The sequence below is a fragment of the Pipistrellus kuhlii genome, unplaced genomic scaffold (genome assembly GCF_014108245.1).
Source record: "Pipistrellus kuhlii isolate mPipKuh1 unplaced genomic scaffold, mPipKuh1.p scaffold_m20_p_39, whole genome shotgun sequence".
Lineage (NCBI taxonomy): Eukaryota > Metazoa > Chordata > Mammalia > Chiroptera > Vespertilionidae > Pipistrellus > Pipistrellus kuhlii.
In genome coordinates, this window is record NW_023425539.1 from 1325361 (window position 1) to 1338256 (window position 12896).

The 12896-nt window shown below is 54.1% G+C and overlaps 1 protein-coding gene and 1 long non-coding RNA gene across 3 annotated transcripts; both read left to right on the plus strand.

The window, feature by feature from the left end:
• Window positions 1–333: 333 nt before the first annotated feature.
• LOC118702545 lies at window positions 334–5288 on the plus strand. Of its 2 annotated transcripts, XR_004982758.2 has the most exons (3): window positions 1210–1396; window positions 3473–3643; window positions 4375–5288. It is a non-coding gene; the product is annotated as an uncharacterized LOC118702545 (long non-coding RNA). The 2 variants fall into 2 exon arrangements; XR_006739630.1 differs by having other exon boundaries at window positions 334–1396; window positions 3473–5288.
• Window positions 5289–8142: 2854 nt separating this feature from the next.
• On the plus strand, window positions 8143–11254 carry TLCD2 (TLC domain containing 2). The gene is made up of 4 exons (XM_036408656.2): window positions 8143–8732; window positions 8945–9027; window positions 9169–9251; window positions 9774–11254. The coding sequence occupies exons 1-4, from the start codon at window positions 8557–8559 to the stop codon at window positions 10221–10223; spliced, it is 792 nt and encodes a 263-aa protein (XP_036264549.1). The 5' UTR covers window positions 8143–8556; the 3' UTR covers window positions 10224–11254.
• The last annotated feature ends 1642 nt before the right edge of the window (window positions 11255–12896 follow it).

Below are 12896 nucleotides of genomic sequence, written 5' to 3' on the forward strand. Positions count from 1 at the left end.
TAAGCAGTTCGGCAGCTTTTGCCAAGTCACTGGGATCCTTTCAGTTTTTTGCCCATCCCCCCCCGCCCCTCTACACCCTGATTGGCTCCTGAGGGAAGGAACAGCCTCCTCATTGGTCTCTACCTGCAATCTCTTCCCTAAGTAGGTCTGAGTCAGTGCAAAGCTTCTGAGGGGCGGTACTGAATGGGGGTATTAAGGCAGAGGATGGGGTTGCCGGCCAGTTGCACTTTGACACGGCCATCCCCTAGTTTCTGACCAGAAGTCTTCCATCTACCCTCAGGTGAAGACTGTACTATGAATCTTCTTTTTATTTGGGGGGTGGGGAGGGGTCGGGGAAGGGAAGGGGTAAGCAGACCATTTTATTAAGGGCCTTTGGGGAAGGGTGGGAGGGCTGGGAGGATCCTGAGAGCGATGTCCTCGGCCCGGCTGGGACTTCCCCAGCTTCACAGCCGCGAAAAAGTATGAATCTTTTGTTAGGAAGCGGCTCTGTCCCTGCGACTGGGACCAGACATCTCCAAGGAAAGTCTCCTGGTCAGGAAGCCTTCCCCCCACCCCCACCCCTACCCCCAGGAGGGGTGGACTAGATCTCTCCAGTGAAAGCTGGGGCTTGGAGAGGTGGGCAGTCTCCCCTACCGCAAAAGCCCTCAGGAATTCCCATCCGTGGAGGAGTCTGCTGCCCTGGGGACTGATTTCCACCTTCAGTTCTGCCCACTCCTGCTGCCTCGCCTGTTCCACTTTTTTCCTTAGAGAGCCTCCTGCAGAGGTCAGCGAATCCATTTTGGGGTTGTCTAAAAGAAGCACTCGCGGCTCCAAAAAGGAGGGGCCGTAGCCCTTTAAGGATTTCGCCGGGGATGGCTTCAGAGATGATTTAAAAATGCCAACTCACAGAGCGCTCTGAATTCTGGGAATGGGGGGGTGTCAGCTCGAGAACTACAAGGACCAGAATGCACTGCGAACACACACGCCTTTACTTCCTGCTGCTCTTTCGGACCCTGGTTTGACGTAGGGGCTCCTTCAAAGCTAGTAGCCTAGCGGAGGGCCGAGCCACGCCTTTTCGCCTATTGGCCGGCTCTTGAGCTGGTGGGTGTGGCTTAGTGCAACTCCACTTAGGCAAAGGGGTGGTCTCCTTGTCAATCTGAGCTAAGCCAGCCCGGAGAGGCGGGATCAGGGCGAAGGGCGGGCGCCCCCGAGTGGGTGTGGCCACGCCGCACACCGGTGGGCGGTGATTGGCCCAGGGCGGTGCAATCGCAACTCGTGCGTCACGACGCCGCCAGCTGATCGGAGACTGGAGCCGGTGTGCGCTGGGCGCTGGGAAGAGAGCGCCGCCGGCCGTGGGGCACGGACGCACTGATTTGCTCCCCAACCTTCGGCAGCCCCCACACACACCCAGCACCAGGTGGGTGTGAGCCGGGGTCCTGGCCGCACTGGAGGGAACCGTGCTGACGGGGGTAATGGGGGCAAGTACGGTTCTGGCGGCCACACCCTGCCCTTCCGGGGGAGGGGAGAGGGGAGAGGGGGCGGCGGAGGCAGGGGCGCTCCGGGGGAGAGGGTCCTGGGCTGGCTGGACTAGTGTGTCTGGTGTTTTCTTTAAAAAAAAAAAAAAAAAAAAAAGAGGCCGAGACAGGAGTCGTGGCGGAGGGTCTTGCGGAGTAGCTGGGAGTAAGGTGAGGGGCGGGAGGGCGGTGAGGGGCGGGAGGGCTGGGGGCGGCTGACCTCGCGCCCTCTGGTCCGAGGGTACGGGACCGACCGCTCCGCCTGGAGAGGATGTGGCCCGGGCGGGAGGCAGTGGAAGTGCTTGGCTTCTCCCGGCACTCTCTGAGTCCGGGCCAGCTGAGTACCCCGGCAGAGAAGGGGTCTCTGGGCGGGCCGGCCCCTCCTCTCGTTCCCTCCAGGGGAGGTTATGTAAGGGGGGAGGGCAGAGGAGTAGGGGGCGGCGGTGCCGGGGCCTTATGCAACCCAAAGGTTTAGGGTTTCACCGCGGTCGGTGGGGGGAGCGGGCACGAGGAAGGCCTGGAAACTCTACCTCCCCACCCCCACCCCCCCAGCCTCACTAGCAGCCTTGGGCCGAGAGAAGGTCACCTCTGCACCTCCCCCAAGCCTGTCCGGTTGTGGGGGCCCTAGCCCAGGCCTGGCCTGACCGCCTGGGAAACCGGCTGGCTGGGTGGGGCGCCTGGGTTAGTCATCGCTGGGCTCCCTCTCTCCCCACCTCTCGGCCAACTCTTGGCCCCTCCCCGTGGCCTCGGGCTAGGCTATCGCCCCCACCTCCCTTGGCCCTCGTTCCTGCCTCCAACTCTTTTGGCCTGTCATCCTGGCTGTCAGGCTGGGCTGGAAGCTGTCGGGGTGCCAGGAGGTTGATGGAGCAGCTGGTCAGAGGGTCAGTGCCCTGGACCCACCCCGCTCTGCAGCCAAGGGCACCTGCTTGGCACAAACTCTCAGCAGCCGCTAAGTCCTTTGGGCTGACCAGAGCTGGCCCCGACAGAGGGGAATGGGAAGGAGCTGGGCACTGGTCACTTGGGAGAAGGAAGATGCCTCAAAATTCATGCTTTCCAAGAGGGTTTTGTAATTTGAAAGCCTCCCAACCTTACCCTAGTCTTTTTTTTTTACCCTCTAAGTATAAGAAACCTCAAGGCAAGACCACCTTGGCCACTCCCCTTGGCATGGGCATGCCCTTGGGCTGAGTGTCAGCACAGACCCGCCCTCCCCAGCTCTCGGCCCCCAAGCCTGCCACGCCCCCAACCCCCTCCCCTGGCCATGCTGCAGGGCCCGGCTTTTCCTGCTGATTCATGCGTTGGAACTGTGGGGGCGGGGCTTGGAACTTGGAACAAAGTTCAGACTTGGAGGGGCCGGCAGACAGCCTGGAATTCATACCAGATGTACCCGGAATGCGCAAGCGGAATGCTTGGCATTTGAGAGTCCAGGGGAGGCTGCCCAACCTCCCTGCCTGAGCTCCCTCCCCTCCAGCCTTTGGTCCCTCGTCCTCGCCCCTCAGTCCCAGGAGCCTCTGCTGACCTTCCAAACTCTAGACCTCCTCCCTTCCTCCCTCTTCCCACATCCAGGCCCCCAAAACTTTTTCCAGCTGGGCTCTCTGGGGAGAAGTCAGTTGGGCTGATCCCTGAACTCCTTTCTGGACCTGAGATACAATTTCTCACCTAGTACCTTGGAAAAAAGGGAAGGGCGTGTCCAGGGTCCCAGGTCCTGACTGTTCCGAAGGCTGAGTAGGCTGCCTCCCCACCCCCAGCCCATGTGTGGCTGGGGCAAAGGGGACCAGAGCCTGGGTTTCTGCAGTTCTGGGAAGAGGATCGAGGGAAATGTGTTTAGAGCTGCCCCTTGCTTCTCCCTGAGCTCCTGCAGGCCCAGGCTAAGAGCCCTTCTTTAAAGGTTGAGTGTCTGCTGGCACTGGACTTGGATGGACAGTGTCCCTGTGACATGACCCTGCTCAGGTCTTTCCTGTTTCTCTTCCCTTTGCCTCTAGGAGCCGGCACCTCCCACACCCTCACCTGGCTGAGCCGCAGTAGTTCTTCAGTGGCAAGCTTTATGTCCTGACCCCGCTAAAGCTGCCAGTTGAAGAACTGTTGCCCTCTGCCGCTGGCTTCGAGGAGGAGGAGGAGGAGGAGAAGGAGCTGCTTTCCCCCTCTTCTGGAAGGTGACAGAACTGGGGCTGGGAAGGTCTGGACAGCAGGAGTGATGGTGATATGTTTCAGGAAAGGGAACCTTGTTCAGTCGGAGAGCCTTCACCCTGATTGGCGTCACAAGAGAGAACAATTTGAGAGACCCTGACTGAATTAGGGAATAGTTGTCTCCGGCTGCCTAACGTTAGTCAGTCTTTGTGTGACAGTGGGAGGAAGTGGAGCAAAAGAAACCCTGTCTATCCCTTTACCCAGATGTCTTTCTTGGCCCTCCTTCCTTATCCCTCATTCTTTCCACTGGTCTTTCCAGGTGAGGTCCAGAAGGTCATACTAAAACTGCCTTTTCAGTAGCCATACCCCTGCTCTTACCTTTCCTGTATCTCCTTAGACTGGCCCAGACTCGAGATTCAGGGATGCTGACCTATATGTGGCACCCTTAGACATCCAGTCTCAGCTTCCCCACCTGCCTGAGATGGAGAGATCACCCAGTGGAGTGTGCTTGAGGAAACCAGAAGCCCATCTGTGCAGACTCAGCTTGGGGTGGGAATAAAACAGCTTTTCCCTTAAGCTAGTGCCCCTCTCCCCGTCCCTGACGGTGACCCCAGAGGTAGGGGGTTGGAGGGCTAAAGGGGCTCCGCCTCCACACTGACTTCTCATTGTGCAAAGGTGGCCCCAGGGGTCCTCTGCCACCCATGACAGGACTGCGGCCCCTGACGGCCACCACCGCTCTTCCTCACTTCACTTTCAGGATGGTGTGTGAAACTCAACTCAGCCCTGTGCAGGCAGGAAATTCTCCCCTCCAGCAACCAGGAGAGCTGAGTTCTGGGACTCAACCCCTTTGGGGCATCAGGCAGTATAAACCTGCCATCCCCAGTTCCTGATCCAATCGCACTCTTTGGCTCAGGCTCTGGTGTGGTTCAGCCTTGGCCTAGAATCCCTGCCTGAAGGTGGCTGCCTTCAGGGGCTGCAGGAAGCTGTTTGTTCTATTTTGGGGGGGAAGAGGAGCTGGGTCCTGTTACCCATTTGTGAGAAACTCAAAAGATTTAGGGGAGAGTAGACCACTGAACCCAGCTCTTCCACAGCTTAAGCCGGATGTGTGTGGGACTGTGGTAGAGGGGGTGGGTAGACTGAGTCCACTCCACAAAGATCTCTCTGTCCCTGGACATTGCTTCCGTCTTTCCTTCCCCTCCTCGCTCCACTGGCCACAGTGCTTCCTTCCAGCCCTGGGTGTGTGGCTCTGCCATCCTCACCGATCATGGAGCAGAGATGAGGAGGAGCGTCCTGGGAACACAGGCAGGCGGAAAACCAGTGAAGGACAAAGCCTGCAGTGCACAGGACCTGTCTGGGCACCCTGCAGAGGGGGGCATAAAGGCCAGGAGCACCCCAGGAAGAGAGAGGACACCCAGCCTCCGGCAAGGACAAGCTTCCCGGCATCTTCAGTCTTTCCGCCTCCTTCAGAGATGTGGGACCATATTAAAGTGTCCTGTGGCTTCCCCTACCTCCTTCCACCTCTCTCCTACCTTGTAATTTACATATAAGCAGCTTCAAGGAACAAGAGCCAGCTGTGAAAGGATATACACAGGAAATTCATAAAATAAAAGCAAATGAATAAAACCATGAATACAAATGTGTACTTCATTATTAATTAAAGAGAGGCAAATATATTGTAGCTATAACCATTTTTTTTGTTGTTATTGAAAGTATTACAAATGTCCTTTTTTCCCCCCATTGACCTCCACCCCACCCCACCCCCAAAGCATTTTTTTCATAGCAAGCTATAACAGAAAAAATGAGACCCAGTTGTTGGCAAAGGAGTACTATCGATAAAATAATACATACATTGCATATAGGGGTACAAATTGGTACAGCCTTCCTGGATGTAAGTTTGATAATATGTATCAAACATATTATGGCCTTTGACCTAGTAAACCTACGTTGGGAATTTAGCCTAAGGAAAAAAAATTAATTATAAGATGTTCATTCCAGCATTGCAATAGAGAAGTAATTGTCTGGGAATTCATTTCTGCTGCAAAGGAAATTTGCAATCTCTATCCAGATGGTGGAGTACTAGGCAGCCATGTAAAAGAGCCCTAGCCGATTTGGCTACGTGGATTGGCGTCAGCCTGTGGACTGAAAGATCCCAGGTTCAGTTCCAGTCAGAGGCACATGCCAGGGTTGCAGGCCTGAACCTTAGTAGGGGGTGTGTAGAAGGAAGCTGATTTATAATTTTCATGGTGTTCCTATCCCTCTGAAATCAATAAAATATTTTTAAAAGTCATGAAGAATATTTGGCTGGAAAAAAATGTCCTTTAAATATTAAAAAAAGTTTTAATTAAAAAAAAGGCTTAATCAAAAAAATAAAAAATAAATATTAAAAAAAGGTGGTGAAACCGGTTTGGCTCAGTGGATAGAGCGTCGGCCTGCAGACTGAAAGTCTCGGGTTCGATTCCTATCAAGGGCATGTACCTTGGTTGCAGGCACATCTCCAGTAGGGGGTATGCAAGAGGCAGCTGATGGATGATTCTCTCTCATCGATGTTTCTAACTATCCCTCTTCTTCCCTCTCTCAGTAAAAAAAAAAAAAAAATATATATATATATATATATATATATATATATATATATATCAATAAAATACATTTTTTAAAATATATATTTTAAAAATATATTTTATTGATTTTAAAAATATACCGGTATATATATTAAGTATACTTAATATAAATATATATATTTTAAAAGGTTATAGCCCTTGCCGAAACCGGTTTGGCTCAGTGGTAGAGCGTTGGCCTGCGGACTGAAAGATCCCAGGTTCGATTCCGGTCAAGGGCATGTACCTGAGTTGCGGGCACATCCCCAGTAGGGGGTGTGCAAGAGGCAGCTGGTTGATGTTTCTCTCTCATTGACGTTTCTAGCTCTCTCTATCTCTCCCTTCCTCTCTGTAAAAAATCAATAAAATATATTTAAAAAAAAAAAAAGGTTACAGCCCTGGTCAGTGGCTCAGTAATTGGAGCACCAGACATTGCACCAGTGGGTCTCTGCTTCTATTCCTGGTCAAGGGCACATACCTGGGTTGCAGGAGGCAACCAATCCATCTCTCCCTCCCTTCCTCTCTTCCACTCTAAAGATCAATGGAGAAAAGACTCTCAGGTGAGGATTAACAACAAAAAATTAAAAGGTTATAAAAAATAGCCGAGACCGGTTTGGCTCAATGGATAGAGCGTCCGCTTGGGGACTGAAGGGACCCGGGTTCAATTCTGGTCAAGGGCATGTGCCTTGGTTTCGGGCATATCCCCAGTAGGGGGTGTGCAGGAGGCAGCTGATCGATGACTCTCTCTCATCGATGTTTCTAGCTCTCTATCTCTCTCCCTTACTCTCTGTAGAAAATCAATAAAATATATATATAAAAAAAGGTTATAAAAAATAGTGTATATCATGTGATCTCAAATTTGTTTTTTAAAATATAAGTATATACCTGCATACAATACATGAAACAGAGATGGAGGCTATACTGTACTCCGAAGTGTTAATTTTTGGGTGGTGGAATAAAGTAATTGTAATTTTCATGTTTTCTGTAACTTACAAATTTGCTACATTAATTGTGTATGGCTTTCATATAACAAAATTTAAAAGAATCAGTGTAACTTTAAAAAAAATTGTTTTTGGAGATGTGGGTGTGGAAGAACGAAGGGATGTCCCCAGGCCCTTGGGGTTAGTGGAGTTTTGGTTGGAAAGAGGGCTGTGAGAGTGTTCGGGGGAGCAGAATCATCAATCAGCTGCCTCCTAATCAGGTTAAGAAATTCATTCTCTGGCAGTAGCTGGAATGGGCCTGTTCCGCGCACAGGAAACGGCTCTGGATTTCTGGCTGGCAACCAGCTCAAGGTGTGGAGTAAGATGGAAAACAGCACAAACTCTTCAGGAAACGGGTTGGGGAGGGAGATTTTCCTTCACAGGCTGAAAGGTTCTGGAATCCTAACAAGCCTTGCCACGAAAGCCCAACGCGTCTCCGTTTTCTCTGTGATTCTGCCCACCTTGAGGTAACTGACCTCTCCGGCCTCCTCGGATGGGGAGACGCACCCACCAGGCACCGCCTCGGGGGAGGGGTGCTTTTCAGGACTGTAGTGCCGAGCGGCCCCCTTTGCCTCCTCTTCCCCGTAGTGAGACTCCTCTGACTATGGGGCACCCAGAAAAGGTCGAGGGCGGAGTTCCCAGCGGGCCCCTCCCTCCCGAATGGAAGCTGCAGGCGTTCCAGCGGAGAGGTGCTCTGGAAGGGGCAGGGCTCCTGGAATGTGGGGTTGCCGGGCTGCGCCGTGGGCCGGGAAACCTCCGGAGGCAGAAGGGGTACCTGGCTCCCGGGAAGTGCGGCGCCCTCTCCCCCACAGTGGAGGCGGGGAGGGGGTGGGAGCCGAGGTCTAAGCAAGTGGCGGCGGGCCTGCCCGGCCTCTCCCCCCCGGGGCCGCGGGGGTGGGTGGGAGGGGTGGCCCGATGGTGAGACTTTAGGGGAAAGGTAGTGGGGCGGGGCCCCCCGGAGTGTCAGGTGAGGTTAGTGACCTACTTCTGGAGCTCTAAAAAGTTCCGGACGCGGGCGGTCGGGGAAGACCTCTGTCCACTCCCCAGAAGGCCCCCGAGTCCCGCTGCCCGGCCCAGCCCGGCAGCCCCCCCGCCCGCAGCCCGTCGCGGGGCCGGGACGCGGCCGGTTGCCTTGGCTCCGGGGGCGGGGGCGCGCGGCTGCTCCAATCACGGTGCGGCCGGGAGGTCGCGGACCAGCCCTGGAAAAGTCACCGCAGGCAGACCCCTGAGGCCGGCGGGCCGGGGAGCCCAGGAGCCCAGCCCTGCCCGCCGCGGGCCGCCGCCTCCGGAGCGGGCGTCGGATGCGTCGGGGGCGAGCGCGCGGGGCCCCGGGAACCGGTCCGGCCCTAGCCCGCCCGCCAGGCCATGGGGGCTTCGGGGCTCCTCGTGACCGGCGCCTCCTTCGCCGCCTTCCGGGGCATGCACTGGGGGCTGCGGCGGCTGCCCGTGCCGGGGGCCACGGCTCAGGACCGCTGGAAGTGGCGGAACATCGCTGTCTCCCTGGTGCACAGCCTGATCACCGGGTTCGGGGCGCTGCTCGGGTGCGGGGCTCAGAGGTTCGGGAGGGGGGTGCCTGGGTGAGGGCGCGGGACGGGGAGCTAACGGGAGAAGACCTGGCCGCACCTTCCAAAGGGATGCTGCACCTTGAGAGTCTGAGGCTGGGGTGGGTGGACGGGCGGGCGTGCCCCACAGGAGGATCGGGGCTGCACGGAGCTCACGGCGGCTCCCCACCCCCACCCCCTATCTCCTCTAGGCTGGTGCTATACCCTCAGTTGGCCACCGACCCCATTCACACCCACCCGCCCTGGACCTTGCTGCTGGTGGCTGTCTCTGTGGGTGAGTCTGCAGGGAAGCCTGGGCCAGCTTGGGGGGTGCTCTCCTGTCAGTGTTCCTGAGGGGAACGAAAGGACTGGCCGCCGACGCAGGGGCTGGAGAGTCCTCTCCGGACTGTACCCCAGCTGCCACCCTTCCCCGTAGGTTATTTCCTGGCCGATGGACTTGACATGCTGAAGAACCAGACCTGGGGCCAGGCCTGGGAGCTTCTCTGTCACCATTTGGCGGTGAGACTCAGGGAAAGGGGAGGCAGGAAGGGAGGTGTACCAACTGCAGACCCCAATCTCTCATCCGCGTTCTGTCCCTCTCGACTCCCCACCAGAGAGTCCGACACTCCTCTCTCCCTGGGCTGGATCCTGAATTGAGGGGCGGGGATTGACTGCTGGCACAGCTGGGGGTCTGCGCTCTGCCTCAGGGGGTTGCATTCCCACAGGTGTCCTGTCCATGGCAGAAACGTTAAACACGGAGCTTTCCTGAGAAGGAGGGAGCCCCGGTATTGGGAGTGGGGATAGGGCGTGAAAGACCAGGATGGGAGATTTGGGGGGAGGGGTTACTGTGCAGATGCTGCAGCCCCAGAGAAGACTGGAAAGATGGTTTCGAAGCCATTGGGCTCCTGGCATAGGGCCAGCATAAAGTGGGGTGTTTTCGGGGAAAGAATGCCAGAAAATGCCTGGGCGGGCCGGGATATTAGGACATGATGGGCGGTAGGTCCTGGGGGGTCTTCTAACCTCTGGCCCTTTGCTCCCCAGGTAGTGAGCTGCCTCGGCACTGCCGTCCTGTTCGACCACTACGTGGGCTTCTCTCTGGTGTCTCTGCTCCTAGAGCTGAACTCCGCCTGCCTGCACCTGAGAAAGCTGCTGCTGCTTTCTCACCAGGCCCCCTCCGTGGCCTTCAGTCTGGCCAGCTGGGCCACGCTGGCCACCCTGGTCCTCTTCCGCCTGGCGCCGCTGGTGTGGATGAGTCTGTGGCTGATCTGGCACTACCGCCTGGTGCCTCCTGCTCTGCTTGTCCTCGGTGGCACCGGGCTGGCCACCGTGGGAGCCTTGAGCATCAAACAGGGTGTCCTAATCTTCATCAGTGACGTCCTGCGGTCTCAGTCTCATTCATCCAGCCGTGGGCACAGGGAAGCGAGGGTCGCCAGGACATATGATGGTGAGCCTGCCCCCAAGGAGGATTCCCCTCTCGGCCTGAAAGACTAGGGTGAAGCCTCGGGTTCTCCTTCTGCCAGTCTTGGGGGACAAGGAGATGATGGTCTACAATGCACAGACACCCCTATTGGGGTAAAGACTGGACTGGATTTTCAGCATCTCAGCTCCTCTTCCTGCAAATTCATACCCCTCCCCCACTCCTAGGCCCCGAAAAGAAATGGTTGGGAATCTGAGCTATTGTGCATTGCATTTCCTCATCGGATAACCGTCCTCTCCAGAAAACTAATTCAAGAGGTACAGCCAGTGCTACCAATACAGGGTGGCAGGACCCATGCAACTGCACGTTAACTGCCAAAGGAAACAGAATCCCTTTGCTCTAGCACAGGGACAGGTGAGGGAAGGTGAAGTCTCATGGGGAGTAGAGGTGTGGTAGGGTGGGGGTAAGGCCAGAGGGAAGGGATCTCACCTATGACCAAACTCTGGCAGTGGGAGGAGAACGCAACAGGTGCCCTCTGTAGCCAGGAGTTACATAGACATACCAGCTGCTCAGAGACCAAAGACCCGGGGCATAGAGATTGCCGCTGAGATTTCTGGTTCTCAAAACCCCACTGTTGTGTTTGTACTTCACCTGAGTCCTACTGTGTCCAGCATCTGCCTTTTTGAAATTTATCTTTAGAATATCTTGACTTTCTCAAAGAAAAGACCCATTTTTAGAGGGATGAACATGGGGCTAGGTCTCCCTTCTTTTTATTTTATTTATTTTATTTTATTAATTTGGTTTTGAACCTTTAATGAGAAAAACATACATATCAAGCTCAAGAACACTGGGTGGCGTGTCACTGGGTCAGGAGTGACAATAGGTCTCTCTTTTAGGACAGAGCTCTCGTAGGGACTCAGACACCCGTGCTGGGCGCACAGTGTAGGGTCTTCCTAGGCCCAGGGCTTCCTGGAAGAATGAGGCACAGGCAGAAGCCTAGGAGAGGCTTCCTTTTGGCTACAGAGCGATGAAGTCATTTGCAATCTCTCCTTTCTCCCCTGCCACTTCAGCTGCATTTTTTCTTTTGTCTTGATTTATTGATTTTTTTTTTTTTTGGATGGAGAGAGAGACATATCAATTTGTTGTTCCACTTATCTATGCATTCAGTGGTTGCTTCTTTTTTTAATATATATTTTTATTGATTTTTTACAGAGAAAAGGGGTGATAGTTAGAAACATCGATGAAAGAGAATCATCGATCAGCTGCCTCCTGCACACCCCCTACTGGGGATGTGCCCACAACAAAGGTGCATGCCCTTGACGGGAATTGAACCTGGGACCTTCCAGTCCGCAGGCCGATGCTCTATCCACTGAGCCAAACCGGTTTTGGCCAGTGGTTGCTTCTTGTATGTACCCTGACCAGGGATCGAACCTAAAACCTTGGCATATCAGGGCAACACTCTAACCAACTGGCCAGGGTTCCAAGGCTGCATTTATTTATTTATTTTTCTATTGCATAAGACCCCTCCCTTCTTCATGCAGAATATCCAGGTGCTGGGGAGTGTTGAGCAGATTAAGGTTGCTAGTCTACTAAACAATGGACCAGAGGTAATCTGTAATCACCCACAGAAAAGACACATGAGCAAAAGCAAGAGACAGGAGATTTTTAAAAATTCCTGCCAAAACGCGGAGCTAAAGAAAGACGAAGCGGATGCAGAGAAAGACATATATAGATTGAGGGAAAGACAGCAAGAAAGAGGACTCGCTGCACAGAAGACACAGAGGCAAAGGGAAATGGAGTGCAGGACAGAGGATCCTTGGCAGAAATATCGAGAAAGACTGTTACAGAAGCTTGAGATAAACCCAGTTCGCAGACTTGGTAAAATGCTCCTAAACAAAGAGAAAAATAAAAATAAAGAAAGGCTGACAGGAAGGGACCCCCAGGGTGGAAGGCACAGAGAGTCTAGGCAGTGATTGAGTGAGAGTGAGTGACAAGGAGGAACAACCAGGCTCAGGAGAGACGGGGGTAATCGTGGCAGGCTGAGGGATGAACAGAGTGAGAGCAGAGAGAGGGGGAAAGAGATGGGGGGGATTTGTCAGGGGAGCTGAGACGCAGAAGAGTGGGAGGTGGAGGAGCCAGTCAGTGGAAAGATTTATTGACAGAAAAAGAGAGCAGGAGATATGTGGTGTGGAGACAGGCAGAAAGACAAAGGACAAGCAGCTTCAGTGCAGAACAAAGACAGACTGACAGGGACTGATAGGCAGAGGCTGGGGGGGGAAGATGGGAAAAGTCAGAATCGGAGATGTACACGGAGATAGAAGAATAGGGGAAGAGACAGAGGGGAATCACAGAGACAACATCGGGTGGGGGGCAGGATTAAATCAATATCCACGGGAAGGAGGAGACGCACATGGAGACAGAAAAATACATAATAGATATTGAGGGGGGAATGCAAGAGAGGGGTTTATGAGAGATCCCTATCAGAGAATCCTTAACACTGAGGCTCAAAGAAGAAGAAAAAAAAAAATAACAGGCTGAGAAGCAACTGTAACAGTCGGAAGCAAACACAGGCAGAAAAGGAGAGCAGAGGGTTCCCATGTAATCAGATTAAAACTGGAGAGGCACTGGTATGGAAGCCGAGGTAGAAAAACAAATTAAAATTCTGTAGTAGTGTCTTCAAAACTCCAAACGGAGCGCCTTGATTAACAAAAAAACAAACATTGCCCTTCAGTTTAAACACAGAAAAC